Source organism: Jaculus jaculus, chromosome 11, assembly GCF_020740685.1.
Source record: "Jaculus jaculus isolate mJacJac1 chromosome 11, mJacJac1.mat.Y.cur, whole genome shotgun sequence".
In the NCBI taxonomy this organism is placed as follows: Eukaryota; Metazoa; Chordata; class Mammalia; order Rodentia; family Dipodidae; genus Jaculus; species Jaculus jaculus.
The window spans coordinates 12,782,191-12,800,069 of NC_059112.1; the positions used below are offsets into that span (position 1 = coordinate 12,782,191).

General features: G+C 44.4%; 1 protein-coding gene and 1 pseudogene across 1 annotated transcript in view; one reads left to right on the top strand and one right to left on the bottom strand.

Moving 5' to 3' along the window:
• Positions 1-2,709: 2,709 nt before the first annotated feature.
• Positions 2,710-6,513, top strand: LOC101597139 (annotated as a pseudogene).
• Positions 6,514-8,131: 1,618 nt separating this feature from the next.
• Positions 8,132-17,879, bottom strand: part of Thegl (theg spermatid protein like) — a 32,728-nt gene continuing 22,980 nt past the window's right edge. Inside the window, exons 6-9 of the mRNA XM_045130183.1 lie at positions 16,497-16,602; positions 11,167-11,298; positions 10,649-10,824; positions 8,132-8,385 (exon numbers count right to left, since the gene is read on the bottom strand). Coding sequence (XP_044986118.1) covers positions 8,271-8,385; positions 10,649-10,824; positions 11,167-11,298; positions 16,497-16,602 — 529 coding nt within the window. The 3' untranslated portion in view covers positions 8,132-8,270. The remainder of the gene's footprint in view (positions 8,386-10,648; positions 10,825-11,166; positions 11,299-16,496; positions 16,603-17,879) is intronic.

A 17,879-nucleotide genomic window follows, 5' to 3' on the forward strand; every position in this document is an offset into this window, starting at 1 on the left:
CCCATTAGCCTATGGCAGCTCTAGAAGAGGCTGTGGTGGTTTAAATCAGACATCCCCCCATAAACTCAGGCATTTTGAATATTTGGTCCTCAGCTCATGGCTCTTTGGGAGGGAGAGTCCTGATGGAGGAGGTGTGTTGTTGGAGGCAGGCTTAGGGGTGTTGTAGCCAGCTCCCCCTTGCCAGAGCTCAGCTCACACTCCTGCTGCTATTTTCCACCTGATGTGGCAGAGGTGATGGCCATTCTGCTCATACTACGCCTTCCCAAGCCATCATAAAGCTTTCTCTCAGAGACTGCAAGCCACAATCAAACATTTCCTCCTATCAGCAGCTCTTGGTCTGGTGTCTTGTGCCTGCAAAGAGATGCTAACAACAGAGGTGACCATCTTCCTCCCTCAGAATTGAGTCTTTGAGGAGGACCTGTCTGCTCTATGGCAGGTGTTTCCTGTGCAGAAGGCTTGCCCATGTAGGGGCTCAGGTGGCCTACCCAAGCAGCTTCATCATCTGCTAAACAAGTTACTCTGAACTCTGCCTGGGTTCCTATTTTTAAAAATATTTTACTTATTTGAGAGAGAAAGAGAAGGAGATAGATAGAATGGGCATGCCAGTACCTCTAGCCACTACAAATTAACTCCAGACACATGGGCCACTTTGTGCATCCAGCTTTATGTGGGCACTGGGGAATTGAACCTGGGTCCTTTGGCCTTGCTGGCAAGTGCCTTAAGTGCATCTCTATAGCCCTGGGTTCCTATCTTGATCAGTTGTTCCTGAATTCAGTCAAGGAAAGGGTCATAATATGCTGTGATATCTCACATATCAAGAGTCAATGAAAAATTAGGCTTCTTGGTACAGATTGCATGGCTAATATTTTTTAAATTATTAACTTATTTAAATATTTTATTTATTTATTTATTTGAGAGAGAGAGAAAGAGAGAATGGGTGCATCAGGGCCTCTAGCCACTGCAAATGAACTCCAGATGCATGCGCCCCCCTGGTACATCTGGCTTACATGGGTCCTGAGGAATCAAACCAGGGTCCTTAGGCCTTGCAAGAAAACGCCTTAACCACTAAGGCATGGCTAATATTGATGAAGTTTCATTCCAGAATCAGTGTCCTCGGCCAGAGCAGGGCTGCTCGGCACCCTCCCTCTCCCCCCGACTTCAGGAAGCTGCTTACGGTATATGCCACCACTTTCCTTCCTTCAGCTAGACCCAGTTAGCTCTCTCCCCTCCATCCTTCATACACCCGCATGTATGGAGTGCCCACTGTGCATGCAGCTCTTACAACCCAGAGGTTGCTACAGGGACTAAGGAGCAGGGTTCCACTGTCATTTAGTGTCTGGCCATTGTCCATTTGTACCATGGTTCCACCTGAATATTGACTGTCTTAGTTGACTTGGGCTGTTATAACAAGATACCACAGGGGGCTGGAGAGATGGCTTAGTGGTTAAGCTCTTGCCTGTGAAGCCTAAGGACCCTGGCTCAAGGCTCGATTCCCCAGGACCCACGTTAGCCAGATGCACAAGGGGGCGCACGTGTCTGGAGTTTGGTTTGCAGTGGCTGGAGGCCCTGGCGTGCCCATTCTCTCTCTCTCTCTCTCTATGTGCCTATTTCTCTGTCCTGTTGCTCTCAAATAAGTAAACGAAAAATAATTTTTAAAAAGGTATCACAGGCTGAGTCATTTATGTATAAAATAATTTTATTTGTTGGAGTTCTGAAGGCTGGGGTGTACAAGGCCAACACAGTCATAGACTTAATGTGTGGCAAGGGCTTGCTCTCTACTTCTAATATGGTTCAAGGTAGGGACTCACTGTAGCCCAGGCTGACCTGGAATTCATTATGTAGTCTCAGGGAGGCCTTGAACTTATGGTGATCCTCCTACTTTTGCCTCCTGGGTGCTGGGATTAAAGGTGTGTGGCACCATACCTGGAATATATATAAAAGAGAGAAAATGGGTACATCAGGGCCACTTGCCAGTGCACACGAACTCCAGAGGCATGTATCACTTTGTGCCCTAAGTGGGTACTAGGCAATTATCTCATTCAAGAGGGTGACCTAGTCACTTCCTAAATAGCCTGTGGTACTTTGATTCAGGTGTCCCCCATAACTCACATGTTCTGAATGCTAGGTCCCCAGCTGGTGGAGACTTAGGAATAGATGCCACCTGGAGGTGGTATATTGCTGGGGACAGGCTTATGGGTGTTGTAGCCAGTTTCCCTATGCCAGTGTTTGGCACACTCTCCTGTTGCTATGGTCCACGTTATGTTGGCCATGGGGTGATGTCCACCCTCTGCTCATGCCATCATTTTCCCCTGTCATCACGGAGCTTCCCCTTGAGTCTATAAGCCAAAATAAGCCCCTTTTTACCCCCACAAGATGCTGTGGGTTGGGTGTTTTCTGCCCGCAGTGCAAACCTGACTGTAGCACTGGCTATAACACCCATAAATCTGACCTCCAACAGCACACCTCCTCCAGGAGGCCCCGTTCCCAAAATGCCGCCAGGTAGGGATCAAGCATTCAGCGTACAGGAGTTTGTGAGGAACGCCTGGATGAAACCGCCATGCTGTCCCTTTGTCTTTTCTGATGGAGCCACCTTCTTCCAGCCCGTGATGTGTTCTCCTCCCATCTGCTACAAAGGATGAGAAGGCTGCCGGCCATTGCTGAAGAGCGAGGGACGCTCTGGGGACACGCGCTCCAACCTGCCCCTCCCTCATGACGCTCAACATTCAAAGCCTCATGGGACAGAAAAATGCACAAGTATTGGTTAAGCAAGTGCAAATTTTGAGATCAGAATGTGTGGGACTGCAAAATCAAATTAAAAAGATGGAATCCTGTAATGACCAAAGTAATATGCAAGAGGAAATTCAAAAGGTTCAACTTTCATGGACTTTAGTGAATGAAGCACTCATGTTTTTGGAAAAGGAGAGAGAAGTTGTTAGTTCAGTCCTTCGTCTTGTTAACCAATATAATATGCTTTAGTATTCCAAGGCTCCTACTAGACCACACTGAGAAACAAGTATGTCAGTTGCAGACTGGAAATGTTTATGAGGCTGGAAATTGAACCTCTTAACAGTTGTTAAATGAAGTCTTGAAAATAATGAAGTATAAATGTTGTAAGTCTCACCAAACAAGACTGACAAGAGACCTTCACTACCCTAAGAAATAAACCAGTTTTCAGAAGGAAAGACTGTCCCATCTGAAGCATTTGAGGCATAAAATAAAAGAAGATTGCACTGCTATAAGACATTCTGTTGTTGACAAGCAAGGAGCATGGAAATGGAAAGAATTTCGTGGTCTCTCTCCTTTCAGTCTAAGCAAAGGTTGAATTCCCGCTGTGGCTCTTTTACCTCTGTTGCAGTCCGGTTCGCATTGCTGGTAGAAATCACCCAACCAAGAGCAGCTTCTGGGAAAAAGAGGTTTATTTTGGCTTACAGGCTCGAGGGGAAGCTCCACGATGGCAGGGGAAAACGATGGCATGAGCAGAGGGTGGACATCGCCCCCTGGCCAACATAAGGTGGACACAGCAACAGGAGGGCGCACCAAACACTGGCATGGGGAAACTGGCTATAAAGCCCATAAGCCCGCCCCCAACAATACACTCCCTCCAGGAGGCATTAATTCCCAAATATCCATCAGCTGGGGAGCTAGCATTCAGAACACCTCAGTCTTTGGGGGACACCTGAATCAAACCACCACAACCATCAACGTCTCCATTTTCATTCGACCCTGTGTCAGCAGATGTATACGCAAAGAGTTTTCTCGCTAAGTGTCCTGCTTCACTTTCAGATGTACACAAGGAACATGACCAAGAAAATGGTTGCAGAAGAGACATTGATGCTCTAGGTCTGTGTGATCCAAGCAGCAGCCCTGACTCTTTTCTGTTACAACCTGCTTCATCATCTAGAAATAGCGTCACACAACTTGAAAAGGATACAAACATGAAAACTCCCAAAGAAAAAAAACTGTAACAGGGCTGGAGAGATGGCTCAGCGGTTAAGCGCTTGCCTGTGAAGCCTGAGGACCCTGGTTTGAGGCTCGATTCCCCAGGTCCCACGTTAGCCAGATGCACAAGGGGGCACACGCGTCTGGAGTTCGTTTGCAGTGGCTGGAGGCCCTGCTCCCCTCCCCCCACCTCTCTCTGTCTCCATATGTGTGTGTGTATATATATATATATATATATATCTGCCTCTATCACTCTCAAATAAGTCAATAAAAATAAACAAAAAATTTTTAAAAAACTGTAACAACTTATAAGAAAATACCAGAATTTGAAATGGACAATGCCCCTTTATCACCTACTGCAAGGAACACAGAGAATAGTCCATTTAGATCATCTCTGCTAGCCAAGAAAAGTGATCTCTTACAGAAAGAGCAAGATCACCTGGTAGAAGGGGTTGCCAGGACAGTCTTAACTGGTTGACCACAGCTCTCTGAAGGCAAAGAAGTAAAACTGGAGGAACGGATTGGTTCTCTAGCTTCTAATCCCTTCTTAACGAGGAAGGACTCCAGAAAACTTGATAACTGAAATTTGGAGCTCCTGGAGAAAAGCTATTGAAGATAACAGAAGGGAAGAGCCTTGAAGCGACTGCTGAACCCAGAGAAGTATTGCCAGAGTCTTCACCTGTAGTGCACAATCTGAGAGAATTTAGCACGGCCAGTTTTTTCTCAGACTTTGACCACTCTTTGCCTGAAGAGAAAGTTGTTTCAAATTACCTCAAGTAAGTGCCTCAGAAACATTTGGTGACAAGCCATCTAGGTAAACTTAAAAAAAAAATTTATTTATTTTTTTTTAATAACAACTTCCATGATTGTAAACAATATCCCATGGTAATGCCCTCCCCCACTTTCCCTTTGCAAATCCATCCTCCATCATATCCCCACCCCCTCTCAATCAGTCTCTCTTTTATTTTAATGTCATGATCCTTTCCTCCTATTATGATGGTCTTGATGCCTTCTGAGTCATCCCAAGGTCACTGCCATCTGAAAAGAGAAGGTTCTCTACCAAAAGTGAGAGTAGCATTAATATTTGGGTATGAACATTAGGAGAAGTGCTTACTGGGCAGTTTGATGAACATAGGATATATATTTAGCCAGACAGTAACAGACGTTACACCCTAGGGCTCATGACTATCCCTGTGGTAGGTTTTCAGTATCAGGGATGTATTCCCTCCCATGGAGTGGGCCTCCAGTCCAATTAGAGGGAAGTTGGTTTCCACCATGACAGACATGCCACTATTGCACCCATTGGCTCATTTGGCCTGGCTGGCCAAATATAAGGCTTGCAGTGTCCACTGTTGAGTATCTTCACTGGTGATTTCTGTCTCTCCCATTGAACTGCATGCAGAATGGCTTCTTCCACCTTTCTGTCAGCTGGTCTACATGGAGGAGGTTATCAGCTCAGATCCAGCAAGATTTCTCAGTGGCTTTGCAACCCAAGTATGTGGAGTCTTTAGCAATAGGGTCTTACCATCTATTCCTGGTGGGAAACCAAGGGCCTCGGCAATAGCCTGTAATGTTTTGGGCATGTAGGTAAACTTTTAACAGAAGATCAGTCAGATTTGTTAAACAAGAAGATAATTTGTAAGCAAAATACAAAATGTGCCACTTTACCCCTCAGGTTTTCAGAAACTCACCACACAGAGCTGTTCTCTCCTGTGGTGGGCAGCAGAACAGACGTGCTGGGCAGAAGCGGAGAGTTCTACATTAAAACGCTGGGCCACGCCTGGCATTTTCTGGGTTTTTTTGGTGGGGGGTGGGAAGAGGTGGTTTTTTAAAAATATTTTATTTATTTACTTATTCATTCATTTATTTGAGAGAGAGAGAGGAAGAGGCAGAGAGAAAGAGAGAGTGGGCACTCCAGGGCCTCCAGCCACTGCAAACAAACACCAGATGCATGCACCTCCTTGTGCATCTGGCTTACATGGGTCCTGGGGAATCAAACCGTGGTCCTTAGGCTTTGCAGGCAAATGTCTTAACTGCTAAGCCATTCTCCCAGCCCTTGCTTAGGATGTTTATGTCCGATTGAGTGTCATTAGTTTGCTTGCCCGGGCAGGAGTTGGGGGAGGGTTATTTGTCAGATCATGGGTGCCTCACCAGTGGCTGTACCGCTGAAGAAAATGTCTCCTCTTGGCCCCAACCAACCATTAACTACCAGTAGCTGGAAACTGGAGATAGCCTGCCCAATGGGGGGCGGGCTAAACTCCACCAAGTGTGTGTTCCCACTACCCAGGATGCGTCGCTCTCCCCCCTCTGCTGAGTTAGTCATTCTCAACCCTAACTGAGCAAAGAGATCAAAGTTCTCTGTTCTGTTATTTCACAGCGAGTTACTGTTGTAACCTGACAACTTGTTTGTGGATATTTAAATTAGATCCTTCTTTCCTAACAGGCTAAGAACAGTCCAAGATGGCAGAGACGTCATCTGATTGGCTCACCATGTTGCATCTATGTTGCCTTGTAGGGTGTCTGAAGAAGGCCAGAGAGCCAATGATCATTCATTCGTTCTTCTCACTGGTATGAGTTATACTACTGCCTGGCTTTTAGTAAACAGCTTGATTTTTAAACAACTTTTAATTTGAATACATGCTTTATTATATGCGTTTTTTCTCACTAGTATTTTGAACAGTGAGGTAGGAACACACTTTACACATAAAGAAATTGAGACATAGGGAGTTCAGAAATTTGTTTAAGCTCAAACACCTGGTAAATGACCCACACCCAGGCCTCTCTAACTCCAAACTCAAGTTCAAAATTACTACAAATGCTTTAAAGGTAGATCACCTTCAGTGGATAATAAGCTTTCAAGTAAACTAATTTTCAAGCAAATCTAGGTGTACCCCCAAAAGTTATGTTTATGAAATAGTGGTACTTAGAATAAAATTGAAAAGTTCTGCTGGGTGTGACAGTGCAGGCCTTTAATCCCAGCACTCTGGAGGCAGAGGTAGGAGGATCACCGTGAGTTCAAGGCCACCCTAAAACTACATAGTGAATTCCAGGTCAGCCTGGGATAGAGCAAAATCCTACCTTGAAAAGCAAACAAAAAGCCAGGCATTGTGGTACATGCCTTTAATCCCAGCACTTGGGAGACAGAGGTAGGAGGATCATTGTGAGTTCGAAGCCACCCTGAGACTACATAGTGAATTCCAGGTCAGCCTGAGCTAGACTGGGACCTTACCTTGAAAAACCAAAGGAAAAAAAAAAAAAGTTCTAGGCAGATACAGTTGAGCAAAGAATTATTTTCATAGTTGTCATTAAAAGCATGGTGGCGCATGCCTTTAATCAGCAGAGGTAGGAGGATTGCCGTGAGCTCAAAGCCACCTTGAGACTACACAGTGAATTCCAGGTCAGCACTAGGGCTGGAGAGATGGCTTAGCGGCTAAGGTGTTTGCCTGCAAAGCCGAAGGACCCACGTCCAACTCTCCAGATCCCATGTCAGCCAGAAACTCAAAGGTGAGGCAACACAAGGTTGCACTTGCCCACTAGGTGGTGCAAGTTTCTGGAGTTTGATTGCAGTGGCTGAGGCCCTGGCACGTCAATTCTCTCTCTCTCTCTAAAATAAAAATAAATTTTGAAAAAGCACTATCCTGCTTTAGCCCCACGGGTGCTGAGGTTACAGTCAACATACCACTGTGTCTATCCTTTTCTTTTTAAAATGTTATTTCCATTTTTGAGGTGGAATGTCAGTATGCTTGATGCCAGGCTCAGGGAACCCTCCCATCTTGGCCTTCCCCGACAGCTGGGACAGCATGTCACGAGGCAAGTACTGCTTTCTCAGTGGCCTGGGAGCAGGCACTGGTGGGTACGTAATCATTTACGCAAGCTGCTCCCTAAGTGTCAGCTCAAGATTACGGAGCATAGCTCAGTTTATTCAAAAACGATCTTCGTGTCAGTGCTTCTCTAGGTAATGAGTAGAAACCCAGAGACTACATAGTGAATTCCAGGTCAGCCTGGGCCAGAGCAAGACCCTACCTCTAAAATCAAAAACAATACAAAACAAACAAACAAAAAGATGTCATCGAGGCAGCCACAGTGCTGAGGAGGAGGCGGGAGGATAATGAAGCAGCTCATTTCTCTCTCACTGCCTGGTGGACTCCCCAGACTTGCTAAAGACAGCATCACAGGTTGCAACAGTGGCTGTTTGCGGCTCACAGTGTATTCTCTGGAGCGCTCATATCTAGAAGGGCCTGGAAGGGGGTGGTACTGGGGAGGTGTTTAGTATCAGGGTAGGGAACTAAGTCATCACATAGCTAATGTCTGATGGAGCTGACTTGCAACAGTTAACGCTTGAGAGGCATGGCCAGTTCCTGGATCCTGGGAGAACAACGTGCTTTCAAAGCAGCCGGCTTGACATTAAAGACATCAGGATCATAATATATGATATGCACAGGAGTCCTGAAACAGAAAAAGAAATCAGCTTGAGATAACAGGAGGAGGAAAGGGAACTAGACTCTCCAAGTACCCAGGGTATGTTAAATACTAGGCTATTCTCTTGGTTTCCACGACCTCCACAGTGCATATGAGCAAATGAAGTCTCAAAGAAGTCACAGCATGATCCGTGGTCAAATCCAGATGGCATATTTGTTCTTTTCCACAGAAAGTAAGTTCTGGGGTGGCCAGGGGTATAGCTCTGTGGTAGAGTGCTTGCCTAGCATGTACACAGCTCTAGGTGTGACCAGTCCCCGCCCCCCGCCCCCAGCACAGCATAAACTGGGTGAGGTAGTGCATGGGCCATCCGGGCACTAGAAGGTAGAGGCAGGACTTTCAGAAGTCCAAGGTCATCTTCTGCTTGAGGACAAAACAAAAGAAAAAAAAATTTTAAAAAAGAGAGAGAAAGAAGGGAGGAGAAGAGGAAAGGAAAGAAAGAGAGAGAGAGAGAGAGAGAAAGGGAGGAACATCAATCTTCTGGAATCTTCTGGGTAGGCTTAAAAAAACATCTTTTTTAAATTTTTATTTTTGTCTTTGTAATGCTGGGATTTCAATTCAATGTCTTCTGCTTGCTAGGAAAATTCTCTGTCACTGAATTACATCCCCAGCTTGAAAACCATCTACTTTTTGAGGGCTGTCATTCTTAGCGTCTTACCAGCCAATCACACCTGTGCTGCTGGGAAGAAAGCTTGAGGGGAGACTTGAGGGTATCCCCTATTCCCGTCTCCGAGGAGCACAGTGAGTTTCAGTCCACCCCATGATGCACTTCATGTATAATTTTTAAAATATTTTTATTTACTTGCAAGCAGGGAAAGAGAGAAGACACAGAGAAAGAAAGAGAATGGGCGCACCAGGGCCTCCAACCACTGCAAAGGAACTCCAAATGCGTGTGCCACTGTGCATCTGGCTTTATGTGGGTACTGGGGAGTTGAACTTGGGTTGTCAGGTTTTGCAGGCAAGCGCCTTAACTGCTCAGCCACTTTCCAGCCCCCAGTATAATTTTTCTTTTGGGGGGATTTAGAAACATTCCTTGCTCAGGATGGTCCAGGACTCACTATGTAGTCCAGGATGGCCTCAAATTCACAGCAGTCTGTCTGTCTCACACTCCCAAGTGCTGAACTACCATGCCAGGCTCCCTTGTAATATTTTAAGACCATTTTATTTTTTTAATTTTTTTTATTTATTTATATGAGAACAACAGACACAGAGAGAAAGACAGATAGAGGGAGAGAGAGAGAATGGGCGCGCCAGGGCTTCCAGCCTCTGCAAACGAACTCCAGATGCGTGCGCCCCCTTGTGCATCTGGCTAACGTGGGACCTGGGGAACCGAGCCTCGAACCAGGGTCCTTAGGCTTCACAGGCAAGCGCTTAACCGCTAAGCCATCTCTCCAGCCCTTTAAGACCATTTTAAATATAAGAGCTAGCCAGGTGTGGTGGTGCACGCCTTTAATCCCAGCACTTGCGAGGCAGAGGTAGAAGGACCGCTGTGAGTTCGAGGCCACCCTGAGACTACATAGTGAATTCCAGATCAGCCTGGGCTAAAGTGAGACCCTGCCTCGGGGAAAAAAAAAAATCCAATGATACAAACCTATTTAATGAGAACTAAGTATTCTTGTTCCAGTTGCCTAGTTCTCCAAAGATAACCATTGGTACTAACTTATAGACTTTTCTAAGATATGATAGTCATATGTAAATAAGTGTATGGGATATGATAGGTATGCATACATACATACGTGACATATATGTGGGTCTTTTCTTTTACAAATTGCTTTGTTCTACAACTTGATTCACTAAACATATGTTAGATAAATAATTGAATAACCATGATTATACAGATGACTTCTAACCCTATTGTGGTTACCTTATATTTATGGTAAAATGACCATGTAGTTATCCTAACACATATAACAAGTTCGTGAGATGTTACTGCAACTTAAAACAAAAAAAGTTCTAGAGGCCTGGGGAGCTGGCTCAATGTTTAAAGGCTCTTGGTTTTAAAGCCTGCCAGCACAGATTTGATTCCCCAACATTTATGTAAAACCAGATTCAAAAAGTAACACAAGTAGATGGCATTTGCTGGCAGCGGCAAGAGACCCCCCACATACACACACAACATATCTTTAAAATAAAATTTCTATAGCTCAATTTCTTGGCCTTTTTTAGGTCAACCGTCTCCCTTTCTTCAGAGCCCCAACCATTCTTGTCCCACTTTAGCCTGAAGCTGTCCTACCTTTTAAATGGGTTAGCCAGTTCTTCGATTCTGGGAGACGCTTGGACATGGGTAGCGGCGTACGATATTGGCCACTGTGCATCTCGCACCGGCAGGTAATCTTGATGGACGGGCTTGGACTTGGCTAAAGCTATGATGCGGGCACTGGGTTTGGCCAGCTTGGCAGCAGGGTTCACCTACGGCAGAAACAAAACACCACCGAGACACATGTCAGACCTCCTTGTCAGTGTCACTTCTCTCTTACATTACTGTCACACTTTCCTTACTGGTCTCTCTGCTTCCACTCTTGTCCAGTGAAATCCAGCCTTGCTAAGACAATTGAGGGAACAGGCAGCTCTGGATAACGTGCCTCAGCCATTCCCACTTCGACCCGCCCTTCCAGAAGCTGCTTGTGGTTGGGTGTTTTGTCCCAGCAGTAAGAGAGTAACTGTTCTAGGAGATATGCCTTGCTGAGGCAAAATACCACCTCAGGAGCACCCGGAAAGACAGCAGATGGCCGGGAGGCAGGGATGACTTACAGGACGGATGGGCACTTCATTACTTTCCCGTTCATAGCACAGACCATCTAACTTGAGCCTTGGGTGGGCGAGGTCTACAATTCTTGGACTTGCAGTAGCACTCAGGGCAGACAATGAAATCCTGTTTTTGTCCTAGAGGAGAAAAATAAAACAGTATCTGTAAGTGTCAAATAATAAACACGAGTTCAGAATTATAAATATGGTCTGGTCTGAGCTCTGGACCAGACATCTCAAGTTATCCAGGCAGCAGAAAGGATGGGAATCCTTTTTAAATTTTTATTTATTTATTTATTTTGGTTTTTCGAGGTAGGGTCTCACTCTAGCCCAGGCTGACCTGGAATTCACTCTGCATTCTCAGGGTGGCCTCGAGCAATCCTCCTACCTCTGCCTCCCAAGTGCTGGGATGAAAGGCATGTGCCACCACACCTGGCTGGAAATCCTTTTTTCCTTCTTTCTTTTTTATTTTCTTTCTTTCTTTTCCATGCTGGGAATTGAACCTAGGGCATCTCACACACAGGGCAAGCACTGAGTTATATCCCGAGCCCTAAGGATGGGAACCCTGAAGTAATCATTGACAAGAATAAGCTTCTATCTTTCTTAAATAACATTGTCCAGATTCCAAACCAACTTTTCAGGAATTTAACCTCCACACTGCAGATGTGGAGGAGATAGCAAACAGTCACATGCTGACTTGTAACAAAAGGTTCTGCAGATCTGTGGATTAATAAAGATCAGCCGACTGCATGAGAACACTTAAAGAAGACTCTGCTCTGCTCCCGGTTGTTCTGGTGTGTGGAAACAAGAGGTCATGTGATCACAGATCATCATCATCATCTTAGTGGCTTTCTTCCAGTTGAAACAGATAAGAAACCAAAGCCAAGGAGGAGGAAGCAGAACCATAAGCCTCTGTTAGGTTGCTAATTACATGTTTAGCAGACTTGGCTGGACGTTGGGGCTGGACCCTTCCATCATAGTCACCAGCCTGTAAAACAAAGGACTGAAACAGTGGGATTTCAATGAGGATGAGAGTTATGGGACCTGATTCACATCTCTGGCCCTGGAAAGAGACTGTAACATCCTGAACTGTCCCAAAAAGCCATTAAGATAACTAACTATACTTGGCTCCAAGAGCCTAAATCTTATGTGATTGCTATCTAAAGAGAGTCTCTGATAAAGAACAAAGACATGCTCCCTTCCACATGGGCCTATCCATTACTTGGACAAGACAGTGTCACTCAGGATAAGCTGCTTATTCTATAGAAAAGTGTAAATCTGGGGGGAGGGGGGGTATTACCATGGGATATTTTTTATAATCACAGAAAATGTTAATAAAAATTGTGAAAAGTATAAATCTGCCAGGCAGTGGTACACACCTTTAATCCCAGCACTTGGCAGGCAGAAGTAGAAGTATCACTGTGAGTTCAAAGCCACCCTGAGACTACATAGTGAATTGCAGATCAGCCTGGGCTAGAGTGAGATTCTATATCAGGAAAAAAAAAAAAAAACAACGAAAAGTATAAATCTGCCTAAGATATGGTTGTGTTGCAGTCAGCTTTGCATTGCTAGCAGAAATCACCCGACCAAGAGCAGCTTGTGGAGAAAAAAAAGAGGTTTATTTCAGTTTACAGGCTTGAGGGGGAAGCTCCATGATGGCAGGGGAAACAATGGCATGAGCACAGGGTGGACATTATCCCCTGGCCAACATAAGGTGGATCATAGCAACAGGAGAGTGTGCCAATGACTGGCATGGGGAAACTAACTATAACACTCATAAGCCCGCCCCCAAAAATACACTGCCTCCAGGAGGAAATAAAACAATCACTCATTAATTATATTATATAAGAAGACAAAACCAAGAGTATTAAGGTGCCATTGAGTCTAAACTTTATGAGAAAATGTAGAAGATTTAGAACAGCAAAAAATAAGTCTAAAAACAAGAATGAAATTGAGAGACTTATGCTCTTTTATTCACCTTTGAGTAAAGACTTTTAAAACCATAGTAATCAAGATAGCATTGGTATAAGAGTAGACAATTCAAAGAGAACTTAGAGTCCATACATAGACCCAAAGTAATTTAATAGGGGGAAAAATTCATCAAATTGTGCAGGAAAAACTGAATTATCCATGTGAAACTAAAATGAACCTCAATGTCTACCTCTCATATATAAAAACCTACGGTAAAGTGGCTCATGTGCATAAGCATCAAAGCGACTACAGGAAAATACAGAATACTTCATATTTTTATATAGGCTAGACATGAGCAAAGATTTATTAGGACACCAACAACATTAAATATGAAAGAAATGATTGATAAATTAAGCTTCATCAAATTTAAAACATCTTATTTCTAATAAAAACTTCCACTAAGAAGGACTATGGAGATGGCTCGGCAGTTAACAGTGCTTGCTTGCAAAGCCTGCTGGCCCAAATTCAATTCCCCAGTACCCACGTGAAACCAGATGGGTAAAGTGGCATATGCCTCTAGAGTTTGTTTACAGGAGCAAAAAGCCCGGATGCACCCATGCACCCATTGTCTCTCTTTCTTTCTCTGTGTCTGTCTTGCTCTCTCCACAAATAAAAATTATAAGGTTTGGAAACAGGAGTTTTCAAATTAATGACTCAAATTGATGGATTATAGATATAATAATAAAGCTGAAGAAAGCTAAACCTAAAAACCTAAGAAAATTTGTTTTTTTTTTTTTTAATTTGAAGTGCAAAACTTGGCCCTATTAATTAATAACCATGTTCAAGGATACCAAGAGACTCACATCATTAGGTGTGGCAGGGCTTACTTAAGTGCCCATAAATTCCTTAACACTTCTCTCACTGAGAGGTAGGGTTTGTGTCCCCACGCCCTTGAATCTGGCCAGATAGCAATCAACAGAGTGTGATCGCAGTGATACATGAGTTCCAACACCAAACCATAAAAATCATGGAGCTCCCACCTAGCTCTGGCAACGTTCTTCCTTGGGACACTCCACTTTAGGAGACTCCCCTAAGCACAGCAGCCGCGCCTAGAGGTCTACACCACATGGACAGACATGTGAGGGTCCCTCTGTACATATTATTGAGGCAGTGTAGGGGCCACAGGATCCCTGAAAGTAAAAGTGAGCAATGTCTTTGAGCCTGCAATGGACACTTGTTTGTTTTTCCTTATCCCTTCCCCTATGGGACTCACCAGAGGATGTGAACAGATGCCTAAACAGATGGCATGGGGTCTGGCCTCATCTCTCTCTCTCTTTCTTGCTTTCTTTCTTTTTTTTTTTTTTTTTTTTTGAGGTAGGGTCTTGCTCTAGCCCAGGCTGACCTGGAATTCACTGTGTATTTTCAGGGTGGCCTTGAACTCACAGTGATCCTCCTACCAAGTGCTGGGATGAAAGGCATGCACCACAACCCCGGTCTCATGTCTTTTTTTTTTTTTTTCGAGGTAGGGTCTCACACTGGCTCAGGCTAACCTGGAATTCACTATGTAGTCTCAGGGTGGCCTCGAACTCACAGCGATCCTCCTATCTCTGCTGGGATTAAAGGTCACCATGCCCGGCTTTCATCTTTTTTTTTTAGAAAATTAATCCCTGGGCTGGAGAGATGGGTTAGTGGTTAAGGCGTTTGTCTGCAAACCAAAGGGTCCTGGTTCGATTCCCCAGGACTCATGTAAGCCAGATGCGCAAGGGGACACATGCATCTGGAGTTTGTTTACAGTGGCTGGAAGCCCTGGCATGCCCATTCTCTCTCTCTCAAATAAGTAAATAAAATATATTTTAAAAAAAAGAAGGGCTGGAGAGATGGCTTAGCGGTTAAGGCGCATGCCTGCAAAGCCAAAGGATCCCTGTTTGATTCTCCAGGTCCCACGCAAGCCAGATGCACAAGGAGTGCATACTTCTGGAGTTCGTTTGCAGTGGCTGGAGTTCCCAGTGTGCACATTCTCTCCCTCTCTCAAGGAACCACGCATATGAGCAACGAAAGGGGCATCTGACATTCTCCTCTGGCCTCCCCAGATACATGCATCAGCATATATATGCTCATACACCGCACACATGCACACACACCACACACACACACACACACACATCAGATCACATACTGCTACACACATGCAAAAAAAAAATTATTCTTAAACTTGTAGTATCCCTTGAGTAAAGTTAGGGCAATGACTGGAAGAGGGTCTTGAAAAATTGGAGTCAGACGCCCTACCGTTGTGCCATGAGGTCATGGAGATCTTGAAAAATTGGGATTGGGATATATGGACAGATCCCAGCAAAAGGGATTTTAAGCCCTACATATTACTGAACTTTCTTTACCAGTAGAACTGGTCCTTCCACCTCTGAAAGGGTTAGAACATTTGCCTCAGAGACCTTCTAGGGAACTTCCCACATATCTCTACCTTTCATTACATCTACATCTACATCTACATCTACATCTATACAAGAGCCAAGTCCGACATAGACTTTTCCATCTTCTCCAACAAATGGCCAAGGGGTAATTTGTTTGTTTGTTTGTTTGTTTTGTTTTTCAAGGTAGGGTTTCATTCTAGTACCTGGAATTCACTGCGTATTCTCAGACTGGCCTCACACTCACAACCATCCTCCTACCCCTGCCTCCTAAGTGCTGGGATTAAAGGTGTGTGCCACGATGCTCGGCTATGGGGTAATTTTTTAAAAAAACTTTTTAAAATTGATGACAACCATATTTATAGACAATACACCATGATAATTCCCTTCCCTCCCCCACTTTCCCCTTCACAAATCCACTCTCCCTCATATCCATGGGGTCCGTAATAAAGCCTTTATCCTTTATCCTATGTCATTCATGGTCCTGCTTCTTGAATCTACTACTGACAGATACATTAGGCATAGAGGAGTTTGTCAGACACTTTCATTTGATAAGAGAGAGAAATACAAAAAGGAAAGAAAAATACAGAATTAACAGGGCCATGGTTTCAATGTGAAACAACCTCATACACTCACTTAGTCCCTAGTTGGCATTATTGCTTTAGAAGGTTGTGAAACCTTTGAGAGGTAGAAAAACTGTCTGGAGGAAGGGAGTCACAGTGGGCAGGGCTGTACATTTTGTAGTTCAACACCACTTCCTGTTCTTTTTCTCTGCTTCCTGTTCCACGATGTGAGGGAGAAGAGTCCCAGCTGCATCCTGGATCCACATGCTTCCCACTCGTGATGCACTGTATCCCCACAAACCGTGAGCCAAGATAAACCTTTCTTCCCTTAAGCTGCTTCTGGCCACATATTTGGTCACAGCAATGAGAAAAGTAACTAATACAAAGAGTGTCAGGACATAATGATGGTCAGGAACTGCCGTCTTTCACGTGGACTTACATAGTTTGGAGGAATGTAGTTTGGATCTGTGCCTTTGGCTATGGACAGTCGCAAAATCCGAGGAGAAGGGTCAGAGAAACGAAGAGACCGTCTTACTGGTTGATTGCTGCTGAAACATGCAAACACATGAGATATAAGTTTTGGACAGATAAAAGATAGTGAGATTTTTTTTTTTTATTGCCATCATCAGCCTCCAACTATTCATACTGTTTTGATCTTACTGACATCTTTTTCCCACAATTGTTAGTGCTTTTATATTAAAAAAAAAAAAAAGTATTGGGCTAGAGAGGTGGCTTAGTAGTTAAAACATTTGCCTGCAAAGCCTAACGACCAGGATTCCATTCCCTAGGACCCACAGAAAGCCAGATGCACAAAGTGGCGCACCCATCTGGAGTTCATTTGCAGTGGCTGGAGGCCCTGGTGCGCCCATACTCACTCACTGTTTCTCTCTTTCCCTCCACTTGCAAACAAATAAATTTATTTATGTACGTATGTGTTCATGTGTGTGAGTGCAGGCCCATGCATGCCACAGCATGTGTGTGGAGGTCAGAGGTCAATTTTCAAGCCCGCCCCCAGTAACCCACCACATGTGAAGCAGGTTTTCTGTCACTCTTGCTCTGCTATCGTTCTTTTCGCTGTGCCCAGTGGAGCTTGGGTAGGTTTGCCCCTGCCTCCCATCCTGATGTCAGTACATTGGGATTACAGAAGCCCACCATGGCTGCCAGCTTTATACATGGGGTTTCAGGTTGAACTTGGGGGCTCAGGCTTGAGCAGACAGAGCTTCACCCACTAAGCTGTCATCCCAGCCCCATGACACCTCATTTTTTACCAGAGTAGCATTTCTCAAGATTTCTTTAGAAATTCTAGAACACTAGAATTCACAGTATAAATCACACTTTATGTGTAACACAGCATATGTACATGTGCTTATATTTATGAAGTGAAGTTATCATGAAACTAAGCATGTGGCTCACGTCTTTAAACCCAGTTCCATGGAGGCTGAAGTGGAAGGGTCACTGTGATTTCAAGGCCAGCCACGCTACAGAATGAATGTCAGGTCAACCTGAGCTATAGCGAGACCCTACCTCAAAACAAACAAGCAAAAAAGAACATGAAACAATGCTAATCCCATGCCATATATTCTGATTAAAATTTTAAAATTTGACAGTGCTGGAGAGATGGCTTAGCAGTTAAAGTGCTTGCCTGCAAAGCCAAAGGACTTAGGTTCAATTCCCCAGTATCCATGTAAGCCAGATGCACAAGGTGGCGCATGTACCTGGAGTTCATTTGCAGTGGCTGAAAGACCTGGTGTGCCCATTCTCTGTCTCTCTTCCTCTTTTTCACCCTCAAATAAATAATAAAATTTCAAATTTGATTTCAGAC